The sequence below is a fragment of the Limanda limanda genome, chromosome 13, assembly GCF_963576545.1.
Source record: "Limanda limanda chromosome 13, fLimLim1.1, whole genome shotgun sequence".
In the NCBI taxonomy this organism is placed as follows: Eukaryota; Metazoa; Chordata; class Actinopteri; order Pleuronectiformes; family Pleuronectidae; genus Limanda; species Limanda limanda.
Genome location: NC_083648.1, coordinates 2,791,295 through 2,814,821, shown reverse-complemented (window position 1 = coordinate 2,814,821; position 23,527 = coordinate 2,791,295). Strand labels below are relative to the sequence as shown.

Genomic DNA, 23,527 nt, shown 5'->3' with positions numbered 1-23,527 from the left:
AAATGTGCAAAAATAAATAAGAAAACACACTGAAAGCATCCACACACACACACACACACACACACACAGACACGCTCACACATTGTGGTGCACTGCCTGTTATAGTAATTTATTGTTATATTTTATTCCAAAAACTGTAAAAACCTGCATCTACACTCCTTCTTTTAATCTCCAGTATTTTCAGCTGTGCTCGTCCGTCTCCTCCTCCCTCTCCCCCCCCCACTCCCCTCCTCCCTCTCCCACGTGCACAGGTCAGTCTGGCCCGGCAGTCGCACATCATTTCTAATTATGCAAAACAGTACTTTCTCGTCGCGTGGAGGAAAGCAATTTTTCTATGCAAATGGTTAAATTCCCCGTGAGGGCCTTCGTTGCCTGCGTTGCTCGTAGCGGTGCTAATGATGAGTGGCGGGGGGGGATATTGGGGTCGCTGCACGTGCCCACACCGATGAAAATGATCAACTAAAAACCAGAAGTGTTTCCCACCACGGGTGAACCAGGCGAGGGAGAAGGGACCGAGTGGCGTCTGCCAGTCACAGCCGGGGGTTTCATTAGGAATCCAACTGGACGAGGTCGTAATGAGAAGAGATCAGAGGGGCGATTTAAATTAAAGAATTTATTTATTTATTTTCATTTCAATCATTTCTTTCAAGCCCCTTTGAAAGACTCACCGGACAGAGAACCGTTCAAACGCACCTGAACGTTGCACTGGTTGCATTTGGGTTTTAAATATCACTGGGAATTGGGCTGAGACCATTAAAACCAGCAACACAACCTCCTGAGGGTCTCACCCACTCAGGCTCAGGGGGTCTGAGGATTTCTCTTCATTTGACCTTTTAGAAAATCCTCATAAACAGATGCATCGAAACCATAAAAGATTTCATCAGGAGCAGAAATAGAGGTAAAGAGAATATGAACTATCATGTCCTTTAAACCATGATCCCTTCCAGAGCTTTTCACAATAAGAGCGGCTGCTGGCGTCAATGTGCTGTAAACAAACACACAGGATCTCTGCAGTGGAATGTTCTCATCCTCTCCTTCCTCCTGCTGCTCCGGAGGTCCAACCCGAGACTCTCTCCTGCTGCGTTCTTCATACGTGAAACACGAACTCCGGAGAACGTCCAGAGAATTGGGTCCGAACACTTTCCAGAAGTCCTGTTTAGTTGACCTTTAAAAAGTCTCTTGACCGGAGCCTGTTCCCTCACAGCTGTGTTTTCATGACCGAGTTTTATTTAATGTGAGCTCCATAAACCCTCAGTTAAATCAAACTGACTGATGTGGAAGGGAAGGTGTGTGTCTGTGTGTGTGTCTCTTTTATTGACTCACTCAACAATCACAAAAACCTGCCTACCCTCAAACGCTCGGCGCTGACTCATGTACCGACGGAATATTCCAACTGCAGAAGCCTCATTTCAGAAATCTGCATCCAGGAGGTGAATTGCAAAAAAAGCCTTTTCTGATTTATTCTCGCTGCAAGAATAACGACTTCCCATTAGCAGGTCGGAGAAGACTCGGACGGCGAACAGCTATTCTGTGGTTTTACAAATAACAGCCGATGATTTTGAACCGTGCTGCCTCTCGGTGAACCTCATTATCCGGCGGGAGAATAACCGGCGGCAGAGCGGGGGGGCCAGTTACAGCTGCAGGCTCGGCATCTTGTTTAGATGTGAAAAAAAGTCGACCACCGGGAGTCTGGTAACACTCGTGTCTACACGGGGGAAGAAAAAGTGTAATTATGTTTTTTCACGACCTTAAAAACCTCTTTTCAATCCCAAACGTACGATTTGAAATGTGCCTTCGTGTCAAAGAGAAAATCAACATTCGTTCCCTCGCTCTTAAAAAATACATTTTTTTGCAAATGCATGTATCTGTGTGTGATTGTTGTGCCTCAGCAGCAGCAGCGAATAACACGATGATGATGATAACAAGAAAAATAATGACTATTTACACTCTTCTTCAGAGCTGCACAAACCTTCTGGTAAAAAGCTGAAATATGACGGCATCAGCTTTGACTTTGAGACGATCATGACGGTGTGGATTTATATTTTTTTCGAGAGTATAGTTTTGTGAGTCAGCTGGAATGAAACAGACCCAGCACCTTTCTTATTTACCTCTTTGACCTAAAACTTTGGATGGATGAGTGAAGGATAACAAGTTGTGTGGTTACGTTTCAGCATCGACGTCCTCGAGCAATTTGTCGTTGATTAGTCAGAGTCGACAGGTGTGATCTCCTCTAACCCGATCTCTTAAGGCTCATTTAACGTTAGCTACACGTATAGAAACAGACGAGACCTTCCATTCGTACTTAATTTGATCTGTTTTTGGGCAGAGACAGAACAGAGCAGTACCACCAGCAACCACTGGGGGAGGGATGTAGCCAATAGTCCAAGGGAGACGACCATAGGACACAAGGAAGAACTTTTAACAGCGTTTTTTGAGAAGATAATTTGCGCTGCCCTCTAGTGGAAGTATTGTTTAAAGACCAAGCCAACGTAAAGGACCTGTGGGGAAATGGATTCCATCCCTTCTCCTGCGTAAATCCATCGTAAATCCATAATAATATTTAAGAGCTACTTTATCTCAACCTTCTTTACCGTCTAACTTTTTTTTGTTGTTAGAAACTCTTGACTCTGCGCTGCCCTCTAGTGGATTGATGAAAGTACGTGGGATGTTTCTCTTTTCGTACGTTAAGGCTGAATAAATTAACAAATTGTGGACAAAGGGTGAGAAAGTGTCTCAACTTTCAACCCCACTACTTCCGGCACCTTTTTCCTCGGACCACACCCGTCTTCCAAATCCACCTTTAATTCAATCTCGACTACACAACTGTTGTGATTCAATCATGGAGACGATAACTTTATGTGTGTCCATCCACCGGTGGGTGAGGTGAGATCATATTGATCACGGCTCCAAAGCAAAGAGACAAAACTCACAAGTCGGGATTCCGTCACAATACTGCATCGACAATGAGACTTTATTCACAATCTGTTGACACCAATAGAACAAAAATATCTTCTGTTGTTTTTCCTTTTGATTTATGTACAGTGTGAATGCAACAGAGCAGCCGTCTGTTGATACTTGATGGGAGTGAGTCAGAGAAAGAAAGAACAGCGACGGGGGGGAACTGGGCTAATGACACAACATCACTGCAAAAAAACAAGAAAAAGGAAAAAGCCCCATTATAACAAGTTCAGTTTTGACTCACACGGATGAAACGACCAGCGGGATGTGATCATTTAATTTCCTTCGATGCCGTTTCTCTTATTTCCGCTTATTTTCACAACACACAAGACGGTTTCTTCAAACAAGCAGAAAGAAGAAATGTTCCGTTCCACATCAAACGAGCTTTGAACGGGAACGTTTCTCGCAGCGTGTTTCAATTTTCTGATGGAAAATGGAGTCGATTCCGACAACGTGACACCAGCTTGCTGCAGTGTTGCATCATGACGCCACGGCAACACCTCTCAGCTCAGTTTAACCCACGATCTGCACACTTTACAGACCATAATAATCCTTGGCTTTTGCACTTTTTAAGGTCCTTGTGCAGAACGCATTTTAAAAGTGTCACCGTCGTCGAGGCAACAGGAAAACACAGCGACTGGTTTGCTGAGTCAACAGCCATGCACTAGTAGCAGAATGTGTCTACGTCATGTTATTGGTGATTCGAATAAGATCGGACGAAGAAAACTAGAATTTCACGGATAAAATATTCAAAACTGTTCATTTACCGACAGTCGATGAAACGCGTGAAATAAAAGCAGGTTTCCCAAAGTCATCTTTAGAGTCATTGACTGTAAATAAAGATGGATGACACGTCTCAGATTCCTCCTACTGTACAAAAACAAAGCCAAAATATCTTAATCTGCTTCTACTCTTATTCCACTGACGTCCATCTTTATGCACAGTTATTGGAGATTGGATTTAAAGATGGACGACGTGACAGGAGTGAGGACAAAGCGCCTTGATCGCCCACTAGTCCCTCTACACGCTGCCTCCTCCATGTTAGCTGATGGGACATCGGCCAAATCCGTAAATATATATGTGTACATCAAATATGTTTCTTCTCAAAGATGGTTTCTGTCACGCCGTAAGTTTGCTTCAGTTTTGTTCAGGAAGGAAGCAGAGACAAGTCATCCATCTTGGCTCACGGCGAAGCTAATGCTAGCTTTCCACACGTTGACATCAGCTTCCAATAAACAGGCGACTTGGCGACTGATCCGAGGATTGATCAGGATTTTAATTGTGCAGCGAGAATCTTAAAGAAACCACAAACAAACGTTGGGTTGTGAGTGAGAGCAGATTAGAAAAAGGCTGCCGTTTGTTGCAAGATGATTTTGGGAAAAAACGCAAACTAGTTTTCAATGCGATACAGTTTCAGCTACAATGTACGTACACGTCATCCGTTAATGCTACATCGAGGCAAAACTATCCCCCCTTTGATCGTGGGAGAACAAGTCGGAAACACGTCGTTTTAAAATGAGGCTTTAACGCACGAGCCTCGTTTCCCAGTTGCTAAACACATTTACCAGTTTGTCTATTGTGTTTTTATTAAGGCAGACATTAGTGTAACTTCACGGACAAGCCACGATATCGACTTGTGTTGAAGAAACACAATATTGCTACTACTTGGATGATAAGAATTACACGACAAAAAAAAATATTAATTACATCCATGCTATTTTCATCTCGTTTCCAATCGTAGCATCTTATTTAATTTTTCAAAAAAAATGGGATGCAGTATAATGTTTCACCACTTAAATTTACGAAAAAATAAAGCCACTCGTGTTTTTTTGGGGGGTGGGGTGGGGGGGAATGTGACACTCCAGCACATTGAATGAAAACTGATTTAGAAAATAAAGCATTGGCACTAAAACACGAATGATGATCGACATCGTACACTCACTCGAATCTACGACCGATCAGGTCAATGCTCTTCTAATAATCAGAAACTATATGAATATACTTTTAAAAGAACATAGAGGAACATCTTTGTTTTACCAATCTATCAAAATGTGTTTAAATGCAGTGAAACGTCACTTTGGAAAACAGGCTGCGTGGGAAGGAAGGTCTCTACCGATGTACAGGACTGACTCCTCCCACAAGACGGAAGGAGAGGAGGAGACAACAGGAGGGGAGGGAGGAATGGAGGAGAAAAGGGGGAGGAACGGTGAGACTGAAATGACAAATATGAGAAGAAACAAGGGGATGGAAAGAATCGGAGGAGGACACAAAAAGGAATAACATGGAACGTCCTCCAGGTAGGACAGGGGGAGGAGAAGAGGAGTACTGTCGGGGGGGGGGGGCGTCAGAAGGAGGGTCTCCTTCCTACTGCGGAAGAGCTTTCAGAATGGCGTTCACCTCCTCCGCCACGGCCGTCAGGGCGAACTCAAACTGGTCCTGAGGAGAGAAGAAGAAAGGAAGACGGAGGAGAAGAGAGTTCAGTGAGAGTTAATGGAAGGTTAATGTTGCCCTGGGTTTTGACTCTCAGGATTCAGTCTGTCCTGATCCTGTGACTAGTCGAGCTCAGGGGGTTAAACCTGAGACTGTGGCTATGATTTCTGCAATACTCTGCAATACTCTGCAATACTCTGAATGAAGAAGGAGCATGGATTTCTTCTCTTGAATCGACCCCAGCTTTATTAAACAATGAATCCTGAGCAAACGACTTCACTGTGCATTGAAATTGTGCGTTTAATTAATTGATGTGTGCACTTAATGTGCCGTCATTACCACAAATAGGATTTTTATCTTTCTGGCTTTACAATATATTCATCTTGTGAAAGTACCTCCTGACTCTGTGGTGAGTTATACGTTATATTATTTTGTTTCAGGTGTGTGTTACCTTGGTCTGAACCATTCCTGGCCTCTGGTCCCGCAGGTGCTCCAGAGTCGCTGCGATATCAATCTCCTTGGCACCTGTCGGACACACACACACACACACACACACACACACACACACACACACACACACACACACACACACACACACACACACACAAACACACACACACACACACACAGAGAGAGAGAGCACATATATAAGATGGTGTTGGCCAGCGCTCAAAGCTCGTTCCAGATAATCCAGCTAACATCTGTCAATCTGGTGTTTTATACAGACTCCCTTTAGAACAGCCAAAGGAGATTACATTCATCCTCTTTGCACAAGCAAACACACACAGACACACACACACACACACACACACACAGACACACACACACTACAAACAGCTAGGTGGTGGTGTGAGAGAAGAAACTCTGCAGAGCTCATCACTCCTGTAAAACTCCCACGTGTCTGTTTGTGAGTTTCTGACCAAGATCAAGTTCTTTTTAGTAACAATAATCATAATCTAATTTAGTAAACCTCCGCTGTAGCAACCGTCCCTTCAATCAATCAAGCTGCACTAAATCACACACACTTATAAATATTATTTTTTATGAGGATCCATAAATTGTTCCCTCAGAAATCACTAAGAAGTTAAAGGAAGTGGGAAACAAACTCCTTGATCTGCCCCCTGATCTGGATTCAGACCAAAACCTCGTTCCAGGAAATGTTTGCATAATCTTGCTCATAAATAAAGTTAATTATTATTTATATTTTTAGTATCATTATCTAATTCATTCTTCTTCTGAGCTCAAATCGACCTTTTGCCATTGGCGATGAAAACCGGAGGTTATTGGGAAAAGAAGTCATTTAAAACCTGCTGAGAAAAGATTGGGGAGAAAGAGGCGGGAGCAACAATTAAACACACAAAGAAAACAAAAAAGTAAAAACATCTAATTCCTCCTCCTCCTCCTCCTCCTCCTCCTCCTCCTCCTCCTCCTCCTCCTCCTCTTTCCAAACCCAGAGGAAACAAGAAGCAGAAGAATTCTCTTTTCTTTCTTCTTGTTGTGACACAATCACTCGTCTCTTCAGGGTCTGTGTGAGCAGGGAACTGAACGCTGGGAGAACTGCTCATTTACACCAGTTTCTCTTCCTGTCTCACTTTTTTTTATTTTTAGCTTTCTTGCTTTTTTTTTCAGAAACACAATAGATTCCCTTCAAGCCAGAAAAGCTGCAGCGCACTACTCACTGCTGTCCTTTCGTCCGGGAGGGAGGGGGGGGGGGTCTTAACAAGCCGAGGGCTATTGTGCCGTTTCTAAAAAAACCTCAAAATGGACGGCATTAAAAAAAAAAGAAAAGAAAAACACTTCCCTTGCAAAAAAATGCTGGATACATGAAAAAAGGAGGAATGGCATTAAAACCTCAGCCTCATTTTGAGCTTCCCTCCTTTGCAGGGTGGAGGTCGAGGAGTAGGACTGGGGGGGGGCGTAGGAGGAGAAAGAGGAGAGATAAAAGAAAGACTCTTGAGGAGGTCGAGAAAGACGCGCGAAAGCCGAGGGCCGAGCTCAGCAGCTGGACTCGGGAGGGAGAAGAGAAACAGAGGGATGCTGAAAGGCTCTCGGGCACTCGATGGGTTTCATTCAGTTCTTAAGATGAAGAGAACGGTGGCGGGCGGTGGTGGAGGTGAAGCTGTGAGGGGGGGGGGGGGACAGGGGGAGTGGAGGAGTGAAACAAAAAGACCTCGAGAAAACGTGAGAACCACAGAAACACCTCCAATGATCCTCGGACAAATCTACAATTCATTCGTTTGTGAGAAGAGTGGGAATGAAGAGAGAGAGGAGGAGGGGTGATTCTGTGTTAGAGAAAAGGAGGAAGAGGAAGAGAAGGAGGAAGAGGAAGGAGTCTTTGATCAGGATGGAGGACGTGGCCCTGTGGCTCTCGAGCTTCTCTGGACCAACACAAAAAACTAAAAAACTGAGATTATATAAAATTATAAAAGACACAAAATGAAACTCGTCTGGAAATTAAAATCATTTTTCTGAATATTTTTTGAACAGTGGATAAGGAGGAAAAACGTTATCTACAGTTTGTAAAAGTCGTCATCATCATTTTTATGAATTGGTTGTAAAATGTTACGAGCTCGGGGCAAATTTCTACATTTTTATATCTGAGTTTAAAAGATTCTTTTGAGTCCTGATGTGTGAAGTCTGGAGTTTTACAGAGACTCAGAGTTATAGAGCTGGAGCTCATGACCCACTGATCTGATTCAATATGATAAATCAATATAGTAAACACAGCTTTACAGTCACTGCAGGTCACGTTTACACTTTCAGTAAGAAACGATCACTGTTGCATTAAATCAGATCAAATCCACTTTGATTCTACAAACAAACCAGAATGAATATTGACCTCAGTCTGGATCCATCTAGTTTTCTCACTGGTGAATAAAACACCATCGAACCCTCGACCACGACCGAGCTGCTTAATGACGCCAGTGTTTCCAGCTGCACCGAAAATCTAAAAGCTGAAAACTCTTCCTCGTTTGTTCCATCGGCTGTTTACATCTGTGTTCACCCCCCCCTGCTGTGCATCATTACCCATGTTTCTGTCAGTTTCCATTTTGTTTTTACAAACGCTCGCCTCATTCTGGAGCCGGGTGAGATGATGTAAAAAAGAAAAACTCTGTGTCATTGAGTTTTGGGATTCAGCCTCAGCCGCCCCCCCGCTCCTCCTCTTCCTCACGGACCCTGGGTGCTGAGGAAGAGGAGGAGTGGCCCCTGAGCACAGTGGGACTCTGGGAAAAGGCCCCTGATGCCCGACAGACTCCTTTGATCTGGAATTAAAGACCCAGGAGCTCGTTCTGCTACAGCAGCACCACCATGGGACACTTCACACACACACACACACACACACACACACACACTTACACACACACACACCTACACACACACTTATAAAGAAATAAAAAGACACACACACTTGCAAAATCTCAGACAAGGACACAGCTACGATCAAATCTTCTATAAAGAAGTCTACCATTTTTTTAATTATTTCATTTTTACTGATAAACACTTTAATCTTAATTTCCATTTCGTAGTATTTCAACTAGTGGCTGATGGCTACAACAAGCTGTTCCACTCCAGTCCGCTAGGTGGCGGTACTGCAGAAGATAAATCGACTGACATCAAGCTCGGAAGAAGAGACGAACACGAGCAATAAGCGAATTCAAAACATCTGAAATGTTAAAGTAGGGAAACACTTTTCTGTTCGATTTTCCTAGGGATGGATTGGCTGAAATAAATCGCTGAATTAACTCAACCAATCACGCATGTTGCCCCCTGGTGGCAGGCAGCAATAAGGTTTATAAACTCCGCCTCCTTAATGTTAGCAGATAGGACCAATATTCTAAAAATCGAAGAAGCCTTTATTCCCATCTCATTATCAAACAGAAGCCTGTAGTATGATTAAGAGCTTTAAGTATTTACCTCACAACTTGTTCCTGTAAGTGCACATTAGTCCCACTTTTCAAACAGATGTGATCGTTACAAACCGAGAAACTAAAAATTCCTCCAAAAAATCAATCTACGTACTTTTATATTACTATATAATTGAATGTAATCAGACAGAACTTCAGAGAGAAGCATTTAATTTAATGCTATGCATGAACTGCCAGTGCCCCATAAAATATTCAGTCCCCTACATAATTACTTCCCTGTGTTTATTACATCATACTTTAATGATAGTAATTATCGAACACTCATGTCGTGTTTAAAAACCAACGACTGAGTCCTGATGACACTTTGAATAAAGATTCACTGATTTAAAAACAGCTTGTGGACTTTAAACGCTGGAAGAAGTTTTACTTTCTCTTTTCATTCACCTCTTAAATCTTTTATTTCTCCCATTTCACTATAAAAGTCACGTTTCCTCTTTGGATTTTAAAGAGTTTAAGTTTAATTTATTTTCATGAGGCAGCTGTAGTTATACAGATGTGAGTTTGTAGTAATGACAGTAACAGTTGTTTTGTTTTAGTCGGAGGATTCGTGATTATTCGTTCCTCGCTCATCACTTTGATTATCGAATTAAATATCATTATTTTGAAGGCTGTAAAAATTGTATTTTCAAACACTCTGTAGGGAGGAGGACAAATCGTGTTGCCACAGTAACACCTCTAGGGAGGAGGAGCTTAGAAAGAGGAACAAACCTTTAGCCATCTTGTTGAGGACCATGTCGATCAGGGTGTAGGTCCCAGAGCGTCCGGCTCCATCACTGCACGGGCGGGCGAGAGACAACGAGACAGAGAGAGAGACAGACAGAGAGAGAGAGAGGAGCGTTAATTCCATGAGTCGCTGTTTGATGATGTCACACATGAACATAACTTAATATGATTGACAGGGGGCATTGGGGTGTGGCTTAGCATTATCGCTAACAACCACGACGGCTGCCGCTGACGTGAGAAGATCTTTTCAATCGTCTTCTTATCTCAAATGTTATAAACCACCGGAACATTCTATTTTCTTCGGTTACGACTCTCTGCTTCTATGTTCTTCTGTCCTCGAATAAAAATTGTCTATTAGCAACGACACAAACTGAACAACAATTCAAAAAAATGAATTAGACTCTGTGAAGGATGTGGAGGGAACATTTTGTATCCTTGAATTATTTCAAGTGTTGAAAATTGATGTCTTCACCCCGACCACTCTATTTCATGGACCAGTGTGTGTGTGTGTGTGTGTGTGTGTGTGTGTGTGTGTGTGTGTGTGTGTGAGTGTGTGTGTGAGTGTGTGTGTGTGTGTGTGTGTGTGTGTGTGTGTGTGTGTGTGTTCTGGCATGCATCCATATTTTGTGAATATTTCATTTTCACTGGGGCTATTTTCTGCAAGCCCACACACACACACACACAGTAATTGAGTAGTACCCACCCTCCTCCGTGTGTGTGCATATTCTTCACAAACGCCACTATCACTCTGATCTGAGACGGTGTGTGTGTGTCTGTGTGTGTGTGTGTGTCTGTGTGTGTGTGTGTGTCTGTGTGTGTGTGTGTGTGCGTTTACTCCGGGTTGTTCCACCTCGTCAGGATCATTACGAGACGATCAGAGACGCGTGACGAGTGTGAGAGAAGCTCGACGGCTGCGAGTAAACATGTAACGACGTCTGCCGCCTTCCCTCAGTCTATTTAAAACCAGAGAGACGAGGAGAGAGAGAGGTGGAGGAAAAAGACGGAGAGCAGAAAAAGAGAGAGAGATGGATAAAAAGGTGTGACAGAAACGGAAAAGGCAAGAAGAGACGAGGAGAAAGAGACGCTCTCCGAACCCGGTGCGATTATTGAATTTCTGCATCTGCACTCGTCTGTTTGCTCACTGCTCATCCCCCTCTACATCAGGCTGATAAATGTCTGTTCACACTCGGATTCGGACGACAGGTTCGAGAGCTCTACAGCGTGAACATGAGGCGTTCGTGATCCTTTCATCACGACGTCCTCTCACATGATTGGCCGGTTGTGCAGAGGAATGAGCGGCACGATGGAAACAACCTGTAAACCGAACCGGAGACTCATCCGGTTTTCACAAGGTTTTAATTTACAAACATCCTCTAATGTCCTGTTTTTAAGCATCTGGTTTAACCAGAGGCGCAAAGTAACGAATTACATTTACTCACGTTACTGTAATTGAGTAGTTTTTTTGGGTACTTTGTAATTTTTTGAGTAGTTTTTGAAATGGGTAATTTTACCTTTACTTTAGTAGATTTTGACTGAAGTATTGTACTTGTATTGCTACATTGGAAATTACATCCGTTACTGAGTAAAAAAAAAAACATAGTTAAAGGCAAGGTCATGTGGTTCATGTCTTGACATGTCCTCCCAAAAGTTCTTAAATGTTGTGTTGACATGTTAAATGTTTAATGTTTGACATGTTTAATGTCATTGCACTTATATTTGTAAAGATTCTCCTTTAATTAAAAATAACTGTTGTTGGATTGGATTTATGACCCCTTGTCCTTTTTTGCACTCTATAGGAGCGGCCCCCATCAAGTTGTTGGAAGTAACTAAGTAACTTTTACTTAAAGTACATTTTAAATTAACTACTTTTTACTTTTACTTAAGTAGATTTGTAGATGGGTACTTTTACTTGTACTTAAGTAAAATTTCATCAAAGTAAAGGTACTTTTACTTGAGTACAATATTTCAGTACTTTTTACACCTCTGGTTTTAACTACATTTCCCTCTAAAGCAGGTTAAGCTGCATTTTATGCTGTGAAAAGTTCGATTATTTTATAAACTCCACTAACGTGTTTAATATTGAAACTAGAAACTGTAAATACAGATGAACGATGCTTCTTCACTTCCTCCCGTGAGATGAAACTAAAACATCTGGTTCACGGTGCCGCCATCTTACTTTTTGGACGTCATTTGGAGTCTGTGCAGCAGTGATTATGGGATTTCTTTTATATCATCAAATATCTAATTCAAAACCAAACTTATCATGGACATGAAAACATTCATCAGTGTGATAAGGACTTTACCTAAATTTACTGAAAACATCTTCGAGAATCTCCCGTGTATTTTGACATTTGAGTTGCACGTCTCATTTGCTAACGCGGAGGAGGCTGGGTTTACGACCTATACTGCAGCCACCCACCAGGGGGCGATTGAGACGCTTTGGCTTAATTTTTGAGGAGATTTTATGTCGTCCATCTTGAGAATACGGTTGCGATCTCCGTCCATTTGTTTGCAAACCGAGTGCAGAACGAGCAGAGTTAGTTCAGGATGTTTCCAGCTGCTGAGGCTGATGCTTCATAAAGACAAGTTTCATACGCTGCTGCCAACTCGCAATCTAGCCTGAGAGACGTAAAGGTTCATCATCCTGGAAGAGCCACAGCGCCATATTGAATAATACATCACTTAGTGGTGGAGAGAGCAGACAGACAGAACGGCAATCTGGGATGGAAGTTATTTTTTTCCACTAATCCAATCATTGCAGGGAGTCTCTGCAGAAAACTGTCGCAGATTTCTCCGTTAAATAGCGATTTAATTATGTCTCACTGGTCTGAGTTATTTCCTCAGGTGGTGTGGGTCTGCAGACACACAAACACACACACACACACACACAAGCTGTGTATATGCAAATAAAGCTGCTGCAACGCTGCCTTCTTCTGCTCATCTCCTTCTCACCCATCGGCTCCGACCGTCACACTGCAAAACTCTGAAGTGACTAATTAAAAGTTACCGTCCTCCGTGGACACTTTGTCAAATCAAATCACAACTTTCGGACTAATTTCTCATTTAAAGAGTTTGTCGTCCTCTCCACGGCGACGAGTGACAGGAGAGGAACCACAACAGAGCTTGAGATATACAGATATAATGGAATAGATCAGGGGTTTTCAACCGGGGGTCCGTGGCCCCCTGGTGGTCCGCGACGGCATTGCAGGGGGTCCGCGAAATTCGCTTTTGATATTTCAACATGTTTCCAGATTACTCTTGAATATCGTGAAAAATATCTAAAATAAGAAAAATATGTCTCAAATAATATAAAGGTGCTGGTGATCATGAGGTTAAACTTAAGTAGGCCTCAATTGTTTGTGTGATATTGTGTGATTGTCATTTGTGACATATTGTCATCTTCCCTCTTCAGTTGTAGCCCCAGTTTATGTTGATTGTTATTGATCACCGTTACTTTAACGTTCTCTCAACATGTCAGCTACATGTCTGTACATTTAAGTCATGAACGTTATATATTGATATACATATGGTTCTGAGATGCAGTACAACTACAAACTGCATTTTAATTTTGTTTTCAAGTCTTAAGCACTGAAAATCAACCGTTTTGTGTTTTTTTCACAGATTTTTCTAGATCTGTTTGAGGTTTTTAAATAAAACCAACATGGAAAACCAAATGTTAAAACTTCCTTCTATCCACATGCACACACACACACACACACACACGTAGGCACACGTGCGCGTATGCACATCAGTGGGCCGCGGATTACTTTCTAGTCTGAATGGTGGCCCTGGGACAAAACCAGTTGAAAACCCCTGGAATAGATGGTAAAAACTCAGGTTTATTCATATTCAGGTACTTGCCTGCAGTGGACTATGATAGGACACGAGCGTCCCCGGTAGCACTTGTTAACTTTCCTGTAAAAAAGCACAGAAGAGAAAGAAGAAACCGGTTGTTAATGTGTAATAACAACACACAGGCAGAACATGTTGAATCTGAAAAGAAGAACATGGTGCACAGGACAGTTCGTTCACGGTTTATTTATTTAGTGTTTATTAGGAAACTGTCTCTTTAATTGACTTTCCCACAACGTTAGTATCATCACAAAGATATTTTTCGAAGCTTGAGAATCAACAGCATCAATAGTGATGTCACCATGGAAACAGTCGGCGGGGGGGGGGTGAAGCGAGCGTTGAAAAGAAAGTTTCTCTTCTGACGTTTTCAGAAATCATCAAGTGAGACAGACAGGAGGGAGGAGGAGGAGGAGGAGGAGGAGGAGGAGGAGGCGACAGATCCGGGGGGGAGGGAGAAGGGTGACAGAGAGAAAGGGAGTGGGGGGGTGGGGCAGGAGGTGGGAGGAGATTGGAGGCAGTCGAGCAAACCATGAGCAAGCAAAAAGGGGCGAGAGGTCACCTCAGGTCACCTGGCACGGCGAGGAGGAGGAGCTAGGAGGAGGGATGGAGGAGGAGGCGGAGAGAGGAGGGAGGGAGGGAGGGGATGGAAGAGGAGTAGAAGTGAAGGAGGGGGGGGAGGGGGGGTCCTTGAGGCCCCGTGGTTGCAGAGCCACAGTCTCCAATGATCACTTTTGTGACTATGCAACTGGGCTCATATTACTAGCTGCAACATCACAAAAATGACACTGGCAACCGCAAGTTAGCTGGTAAGACGGGGGGGGGAAAGGGGGGAGGGGGGGCGAATCGCGGCTCAGTCAAGGTGTGAGTCAGGTTAAACCAAAAAAAAAAAAAATACATAAACACATGCCGGCACAAGCACAAACAGGAAGGAACCATCGAGGAGGAAGAAACGACCGACACAGAAACAAGTTGCATTTTGTCCTCGGTGATAAAAGTGAAACATCTCTCCCTCGGCTCCGCCTCCTTCATCGAGTCGTGACCCCGGCGCCTGGCGAGCAGAGGCAGTAACTCCCAGCTGATGGTGGCTGGCGACGCCCGCCAGACCCCTCCCTCCTGGTTTCTCACCTAATCTATGAGCGCCAGCGACACCGCGGCCGACTCGTAAACCAGAGTCGAGCTCTAACGCTGGAGAAAGTCCTCAGTGAATCAGAGAGGAGGAGCCAGGGCGACTCCCACCTGATGGTGTTATACAGTACATCAGGTTAGAAGAGGGCGAAGGCGAGCGGCTGTAAAAGGGGCCGGAGATAAAGGATCGCTCGCTCGGTTCCCTCAACGCGTCTTCGATTCCACCGTCATCGACTGGAAGATGCTCGGACGCTTCAGGAGAAACAGATTCTCCTCTGCCGGGTTTTCAGGGTCACGAGTCATCTGGACTTGGTTTTCCATAAAATCCTCACGTGGCCTCGTCACTCAATCAGCTGCAGATCTTTGGGAAACTGATTTTTACCCTAAATCAGCAGCTTGATTAAAGTGAGTGTGACCATGGAGAACGTTTCCTCCTTCATCCTCACGCCTCGACCTGAACATACACAACCTTTAAAAACATTTTGGATTTGTTTACTCTTCTGGTTCAGGAAGCAGAGGATCATGGGTAATCGTCAGCCTTCAGTTGTGTTAGACGTCTCACCATGAAAACCACTTCATTGCTCTGACACGGAACCCAACTAAAAAAGAAAAGCGTGTGGCTGCAGGGGGCGCTGTTTGGCTCCGTGAAGGTTTCATCGTGTTGCATTAAATTGGCAGTTTCCCAGAATCCCCAGGTGAGACACACATGCGATCATAGAGATCAGCAAGTGAGTGCCAGATAACAAAGTTTACTCCTGGACTGTGGGGAATGAGTCCTGCTCTTACCTTGTTTTACAATAAGAGCTAAATTTGATTTTTAAGTTACACAAACCTTCTCAATTGTCTTTTTCACAGATGTTTTTCCCAAACTCAAGCTGCCTCTGTTCAGCCGAAGCATGAAAGTGTTACTCCTAACCAGTTCAACAAACCACCACAGGGACCAGTCTTCATCACACATTGGAAATGAATCCTCTTATCAAAGAGGATTTATCTCTGAGGGTTTCTCTTCCAAAGGTTTCCTCACGGCCTTGGAAAATGTTTCCATCAACATGAGAAGCAGGAATCGGTTCAAACCAGAAGCTCCAATAAAGTAGACATTCTTAGAAAAGTAATTATAAATGTTGGAAGCATCTCCATGAAGATTCACATCTTTTATCACAGCTCCTACAGGTGGCGCTGGCGTCCTCTCGGGTTTGGAAGAAGCTCCCTACCTGCGGAAGTCGAGCAGCGTGCGGCTGGTCTCCGGCACGTTCTGGTTCAGCCACGTCAGGAAGTGGAACTGAGTCACGGTCCGAGTCTCGTTGGTCTGCATGTTCTTCAGGTAGAAGCTCCGCACCAGGAAGTCGTCGCACCAGATGTGTTCGGACACCAGGTTGACCTGCGAATAACACACAGAGCTTTTATTCATGTTTTAATTTGAGATGTTTTATTAAGGCAGGGGTCCCAAACTGATGGAGAGATGGAGCAGGGACCCCCTACTATATATATTGTAAAAAATTGTGTTTTATATTAAACTGGGCCTAGACAATATGGAAGAAGGAGTTGATGACTTGTCTTGGACTGGAGAGATTGACATACATTGTTAAAGGTAAACAGGAGGAGTTTGATTATATTTGGGAATCATTTATGTAATTTTTGACCAATGAAACGGATAACACTGATTGAATAACAGGTTGTGAAATGATTCTGCCTTTTTTTTTTAATTTTTTTTTTTTACTCCATTAGTTTGATGTCTGTTGTCATTGTCCATTTTATTTATTTATTTTTCTTTGTCTGTGTGAATGAGTGGCTGTTCGAGGGGATATAAATGAAAATGTTTGTAAATTCGTCATAAACTTTGATATGCACTTGAAACTTCAATAGTGATATTGTTAAAAAAAAAAAAAAAAAAAAACTGGGCCTAGTGCTATGTATAAACATAGCTACCCTGTTATTGTGCATTCAATACTAAGCTATTTAAATAATACACAGGTTCATAAATCCATGTTTTTATTATTGTGTGTCGCTGAATGAAAGATGACATCTTCTGTCTCCATTTATCCGTTCACTACAATATGCTGGAATTATGTTAATGTGTATTTAAAACAATTTAAATTTGTCTAATTTTTACATTTTAAAAATATAGAAAAATTGTCTAATCAACCACGCGGACCCCCTGTTGAAGACCTATGTACTAAGGGATGAACATTTTTTGGGATAAATAATCTTTTACTTGTCAAAACTTGAATTTCAGTTAATAAATTGTAATGTTTTTAGGGAGAATTAGATCAAATCAATGAAGACATATCAGATTCCATGCAGGCCCTCTTATAGAAGTAAATATTAATGCTTTTATACTTTAAAAACGTGTCTCACCTCGTAGATGTGGTAGAGGTTAGATCCCTCGTCGGGCCAGTAGTGGTAGCACTGCTTCACGCCGCTCTCCACCAGCGGCGTCAGCATGACGATGACCACGCAGCCGTTCTCCCAGACCATCTGCAAAGAGAAGCACGGCCTCGTGAGACTCGTCACCGCGGCCGGAGCAACGCCAGCATCTCAAACTGATCTCATGATGGAGCGAGTGAACAATCAGTTTGTTTAGAGGAACGACTTTGTTTAGCTTAGTGTCTGTGACGGAGGAACTCGCCGTCTGCTTCAGTTACCAAAGGTTCTTTACAATGATTTTCCTGAAATGTCCCTCGGCCGTTTCCTGAGAGTTGGATTCTCCTTCTCGTGACTGGAGATCTCACATGAAGCTGTCAACGCTTCCTGATCATGATGAGGCTCCTTTAACTTTGGTGCCTTCCATGGTTTTGAAGTTATGTGTTTTGTGTGCGTGTGTTTTGTAAAAATGAAATCTAACAACACGTGCACTTTTCCAACTACAACGATGTCGAGGGTTGTGACATAAAAAGTAATTTGTGTGTCGGCTGCTCTCCCTCTCTCTCTCCCAGCCGGGTCGTTCCACAGCGAGCGCCGGGTCGTATTTCTCCTGCTCGCAGTCATATCCTCGCCGCCCCAGTCAGCTGTTAATGGGAAACCATAAAACAACAGCGCTCCCACATCGTCCCGTTCAGATAATCAAGACGGATCCAGCTGCCGCTCAGTCTGCTGCACCTTGACCGACTTCTAACGGATGTTAATTGCGTGGGGTTGTGAGTTAGCGCTCGTTAGAGACCCCCCTCCGGTCTCGTGCACCTCAGGATGTGACCGTGCACTTTCCCTTTTTGTGACGAATGGTGTTAATTTGCTTCAGCTGACAGAGTGAGAGCAGGTCGTGAAGTTATTTCAACTCGTATTTCTTTCCTATAGAACTCAGACGGATCCATGATGCTGGAGCGTGTGTGCGTTCGGTGTCTCTGCCCCGAGGGCGTCTCAGCAGGATCCTGGCGAGGACGATGTCGTGTAATAACGTTGGCGGCGGCTGATTAAAGAGCCTGATAAGACGCGGTAAAGCTGGTTGAGTCGCCGGGTCACGAGAAAACAAGAAGCCCGGATCGAGCCGGAGAACAGAGGAGCTGTTGGATGAACCTGAGCTGAATCCTCGGTGAGACGCAGAGTTTCAAACTAAAGCTTCAACCGTGTCTTTCTCAGCTGGGACGACGATGATGAAGATCAGAGAAGAGAGAGAAAAGATGGAGAGGGAGACGAGGGAGAGTGGAGGAGACGGGTTCATGGACGAAGAACACACAACACACAACACAACTGTGTAACTAACTAGCTCATCCATCTCCTGGTCTTAGATTCAAACCCAATCTTGGGACAGTGGGCAAACTGTCTCCTGCATTAAAAATGTGTCTCACTGGACCTGAATGTGTGTGTGTGTGTGTGTGTGTGTGTGTGTGTGTGTGTGTGTGTGTGTGGTAGTAAGTGAGTGTGATGATGAAACAGACATTAATAACGACATTCACAGAACCGGCCGGTCTCCCATGCGACTCGATGCACTAATAAAAAACGGTTAACTCTTGTTTAAGAGGCGAGAATGTATTGATTTGTATTTCATGAGTCTTTGTGTGTGTGTGTGTGTGTGTCTGTGTGTGTGTGTGTTTTGCTTACCTGCCAGAAGTCGGCCACAGTGGAGGGCAGGGGGCCCTGAGTGGCGATGTAAGCCGGGTTCCTGGGGTCGTGATCCATCTGGAGGACGAGAGAAGATGAAGTGAGGTTATAGATGTTGATCAAATTATTACTGAAGAACTCACACTTAACTTTATTGGTAAATATGTTTTGCTGAGCTTTTAAATTGTTACATTGTGTTGATTTTTAAAGGAGATATTGATGTTTCTTTTCACTGTTTCTTTCCTCTTGTGTGTTTTAAAACGTCTGCGTTAAAACAAGCTGTAATATCAACCAGGACCAACCTCTCTTATTGTTACTTTATTTCTACACAATCCAATTAAAACCAAAGCTCCCATTCTATTCCGTGTAATTCTCCTTGTCAAACCTCCGCTTTGCATTTAAATCATTTCAAGTCGAATCGTGTCTCTTTGAGCTGCAGGTTACTAATATGTTTTAAAGTTCTCGTATTTGCAGCTGCAGGTGACTTCTTTAGCATAATGGAAATCACAGAAGCACGGCCGAGGCGTCCAGAGCTCGAGACAGGACGCGGACGTGAGGTGAATCTGAGAGGACGTGAGTGACACTCCTGCCTATTACCATGCAAATTGTACGGTAAATGTAATAATGAGCAGGACCAATTTAGCTGGAAGCAATTACAGAGAGAAGACAGATCATTTCTGGGGCTTTTCTGCCTCGCGAAAATTGTCGTTAATGTTCCTCTGTTCCCTTTATGAATGCCAAACAATAATAATGCACTTCTAATGAACTTAAAATGTTGTAACTTAGAGAGAGAGAGAGAAAAAGGCGACAAGGAACCGGAGACTTCTGCTCATTAAAACATCCAGAGGAGGAAGAACTGGGGTTTCAGTGGATTCTACGGCTTCATCGCACAATATCCTGCACATAATTCTGCTTTAACTGAACAAAGAGTCCTGGTTTCCCCTGGTTTCACATATTCAGACATTTATACAAAGGAGGAAATGTGAAATTTAAATTCTCAGGGAGCTTTAAAAGCCCAAACTGGTCAGAATCCAGCAACATGTGGTCAAACACATTGTGTCTTTGCCCCGAGTGTTAAAGCCTCGGAGACGGAGAAAGAAAGGGAATGGAGGGATTCAGAAACTGAAGGAGAGTGGAAACAGAAAAGAAGGATGGTGGAGTAAAAGGCTGAGGAGAGATGGAGGTGAAGGAGGAGGAAAAGGTAGAGACAATATGAAGAAGAAAACAATTCTGCACACTCCTCTTCATCACTTCACCTCTTTTCTCTCTCTGCAGTTTAAACGATTACACTCTGGGTTTTGTTCTTTCTCCCACACACACACACAAACACACACACACACACACACACACACACACACACACACTCAGATGTCAGATGCTATTTAATTCTACAGATATACGTGAGTCTGGTAAACACTTGAAGCTTGTGAGGGCAAAATCGTGGATATTGATTTGCAGCAGCCAATATCTCTGACTGTGCTTCATGTTCTCGACTCGCTGCAGATTTGACGACTAAATATCACCGGAGCTGAGAGAGAAAACGTTACAGTGGCAGAGAAGAGAGAGAAGCTGACGGAATGAGGCTCCACATATTTAAATAACCTCCATAATCTTATATTTTATCCACATTTTAACTCAACCAGGTTGAATCACTGCTTATTAAAGAGACGTTTCAAAAAGAAAAACCTTGTTTCCATGTGACCTGGTTTGTTTTGGTTTCCTGTCGTCATCGCCTACGTGGGCGGCGTCTACTTATACACGGAAATGTACGAATGACAGAAGCTGTGAAATGGGTCTTCACCTCAGAGTGTGTGCTTTTTGCGTGTCTGTGCGTGTGTTCATTCTTGTGTTCGAGTACAATTCAGTGTCTGCACATGCCTGCCTCAAAGTGTGTACACGTGTCGCTGCTGTTCTCGCACTTGTTCCTTTGTTCCTCAATAGTTTTGATTCCCTCTCTCTCTCTCTCTGTGTCTTTATCAAACACACACACACAAAAACACACACACACAGACACACACACTCTCTCAGCTCCTTTTTGGTGCGACGCCCAGATTTGAAATGCATAGCGTCTCTGTTGCTTTTAATGGAACACACTGTATCTGCCTCCAGGGAAACGTAAACCTACGAATCCAAACACTGTTTCCAAATTGATCCACTCGCTCACTTCCCTCACTTCCCTCTCTTCCCTCTCTTCCCTCTCTTCCCTCTCTTCCCTCTCTTCCCTCACTTCCCTCTTCTCCTTCCTACCGGCGAGTCGCACCGTAACAGTAAATACAAACTCGTGTAAAATTAGCATAACCCAAGGTCAAAAACAATCATTTCCCAGCAGCCGACAGATCTTTTGTTTCTTGTCACAAATGAGAAGTGAGCTCGTCCTCTTCCCCGAGTGAATCCTCACCCGAGGTGTTTCTGGTAAAACAATGATTAATATTCATGGAGCAGAACGTACACACTGGAGTGGAGCTGCTGCTGGAGCTAAGCAAGCGTTGCATCAAAATTGATATTGCAGAGCGGTCGGCTGCCTTTGTTGCCGTGACGCCCCCTGGGGACGGAGAGGGAGGCTGGCATGGGGGGGGTACTTACGATGGGGCTGGCGTTGATGTAATCGGAGTTTCCTTGGCTGTTCTCCACCTTCAAGGTGATTCTGGAGTGATCATCTGGAACACAAACGGAGGAATTCAGTGCATTTGGTCAGAGGAATGAAACGAGTCATGTCACATGTGATCAGGAGATTCTCCAGCTGACAGAACCTTCACTGCTGAGGCCTTGATGTTCATTTCTACCGTCAACTCAACGTCTCCGTGACCGGACGAGTTTATTCCCCTCTCGTTCGTCAAGGATGTTTTCAGCTCGGAAATGGAACTGTTCTCATTTCGGAGATTAAAAACCATCAGGGGACTTGTTTGAGGAACTTCCCTCAGAGATTCAACAGATTGATCTCTGACTGCTCGATCAAATTCACGCTTCACAGTCACGAGGGCTGAGTTCTGAAACTCTCGGTGCTTCAGTCTTTACAAACTCAGGTCCGCTCTTCAATACTTAAAGGAGCTCAGGGTCAAGTTGATGATTTTAAATTGTGTTATTACTGGATAATGTTTTCATGCTCTAATGTTCAGGAAACAGTCAACAACGTGTGTCCTTAGCTCTCAATGTGCTATGGTTTGTGAGCTATACTGCAGCCAGCCACAAGGGGGCGATCAAGAGGGTTTTAACTTCACTGTCACGTCGTCCATCTTTATTTACAGCCGATGATCGACAGCCTTGGTTTTAAGGTTCAAGTTCCAACAGGAGAAACATAAATTACGTTTTATAATATTAGGCACAGAATCGTGAAATTGAAGAGTCTGGTGGCTGCTGCTTGTTAGACGTGTATTTTGGAGATGAGGGGATTATTCAGGAGGATAAATCTTCTCTCCCTCTCTCAGGTTCAGGAGATCTTCGCTCTGCTGGGTCACTGAATACATTTGGTCAGTGGCACATTTCCCAGCTTCTTGCATGGTGCTGTTCTGAGTGAAGCTCTGACTGTGGCAGAAGCAGCTCTGAGAATCTGTGGGAGGAGCCAGTGGTGCTTCAAATAGGAGGAGGAGCAATGTATCCCTGACAAACTGCTCTCCCTGCTGACAACCTGGATTCCATTAAGCCGAGAAGGGGAAAGCACTTTTTAAGATGGGCTATTTCCACAGAAGCTTAGAACATTTTAATCATTGATGAGGTCGGTGCAGGAGAGCTTTAATAGAAAACTAATTTACAGCCCTTCTGCCCCCCCCCCCCATCTGCTCCTGGCCTCTGATAATAAGAGGTCGAGCTCGGAGAACACCGGGTTTGTTTACTTCACTTTACATATCACGTCCGGCTAAATCAGACGCTCTTTAGTTCCAAATGTGCCAACAACAAAAAAAATCTCAACAAACTCAACTTCACAGTTTTATGCTAACTAATAGGAACGTTCATTAGAGTTTTTGATATCGCTCCTGATCATTTTGATTTGTAGCTGCGGATGTTAACGGCTGGTGCAGATTTCTGAAGACAAACATGCCAAACTGTGACATTAAATATGAACCAAGTACAGTTCAAGTTTACCCTGACAGTTCACTTTTCATTCTAGCCTATTTTATTCTTGATTATATTCACCCTTATATTCCCATTAAGTCCTTAGCCTACATTCAGAATAAGATATCCTGATATCTGTGAATCTACAAGTTCCAATACATTGTGAAAAGTTTATGATATAAGATATGGTTGTTTTTTTAATCTTTGACCCCAAATCAAACTCTGTGGGTTTGTACCATGCCTGGCCAAGCAACATGAATTTATCAAAATAAACCCACTGGTTCAGAATACTTTTAAATGCCAAGTATATTTGCACATACAGGAAATTGCCTTGGTGAGTTCTTTGTAGAGTTCATCAAGCTAATTTCTTTTTTTAATTTGAAGATGTATTAAACGTCTGTGCTGTACTGGTTTGTAGTATTAAAAAT

The 23,527-nt window shown here is 43.4% G+C and overlaps 1 protein-coding gene across 1 annotated transcript in view; it reads right to left on the bottom strand.

The window, feature by feature from the left end:
• Window positions 1-5,322: 5,322 nt before the first annotated feature.
• LOC133017781 (receptor-type tyrosine-protein phosphatase N2-like) overlaps window positions 5,323-23,527 on the bottom strand; it is a gene marked incomplete at its 5' end in the record, with an annotated part of 140,385 nt that continues 122,180 nt past the window's right edge. The window contains 8 exons of the mRNA XM_061083968.1: window positions 5,323-5,394; window positions 5,840-5,913; window positions 10,023-10,087; window positions 13,899-13,952; window positions 16,226-16,392; window positions 17,370-17,489; window positions 19,050-19,127; window positions 21,633-21,706. Of these exons, the coding sequence (XP_060939951.1) occupies window positions 5,323-5,394; window positions 5,840-5,913; window positions 10,023-10,087; window positions 13,899-13,952; window positions 16,226-16,392; window positions 17,370-17,489; window positions 19,050-19,127; window positions 21,633-21,706 (704 nt within the window). The remainder of the gene's footprint in view (window positions 5,395-5,839; window positions 5,914-10,022; window positions 10,088-13,898; window positions 13,953-16,225; window positions 16,393-17,369; window positions 17,490-19,049; window positions 19,128-21,632; window positions 21,707-23,527) is intronic.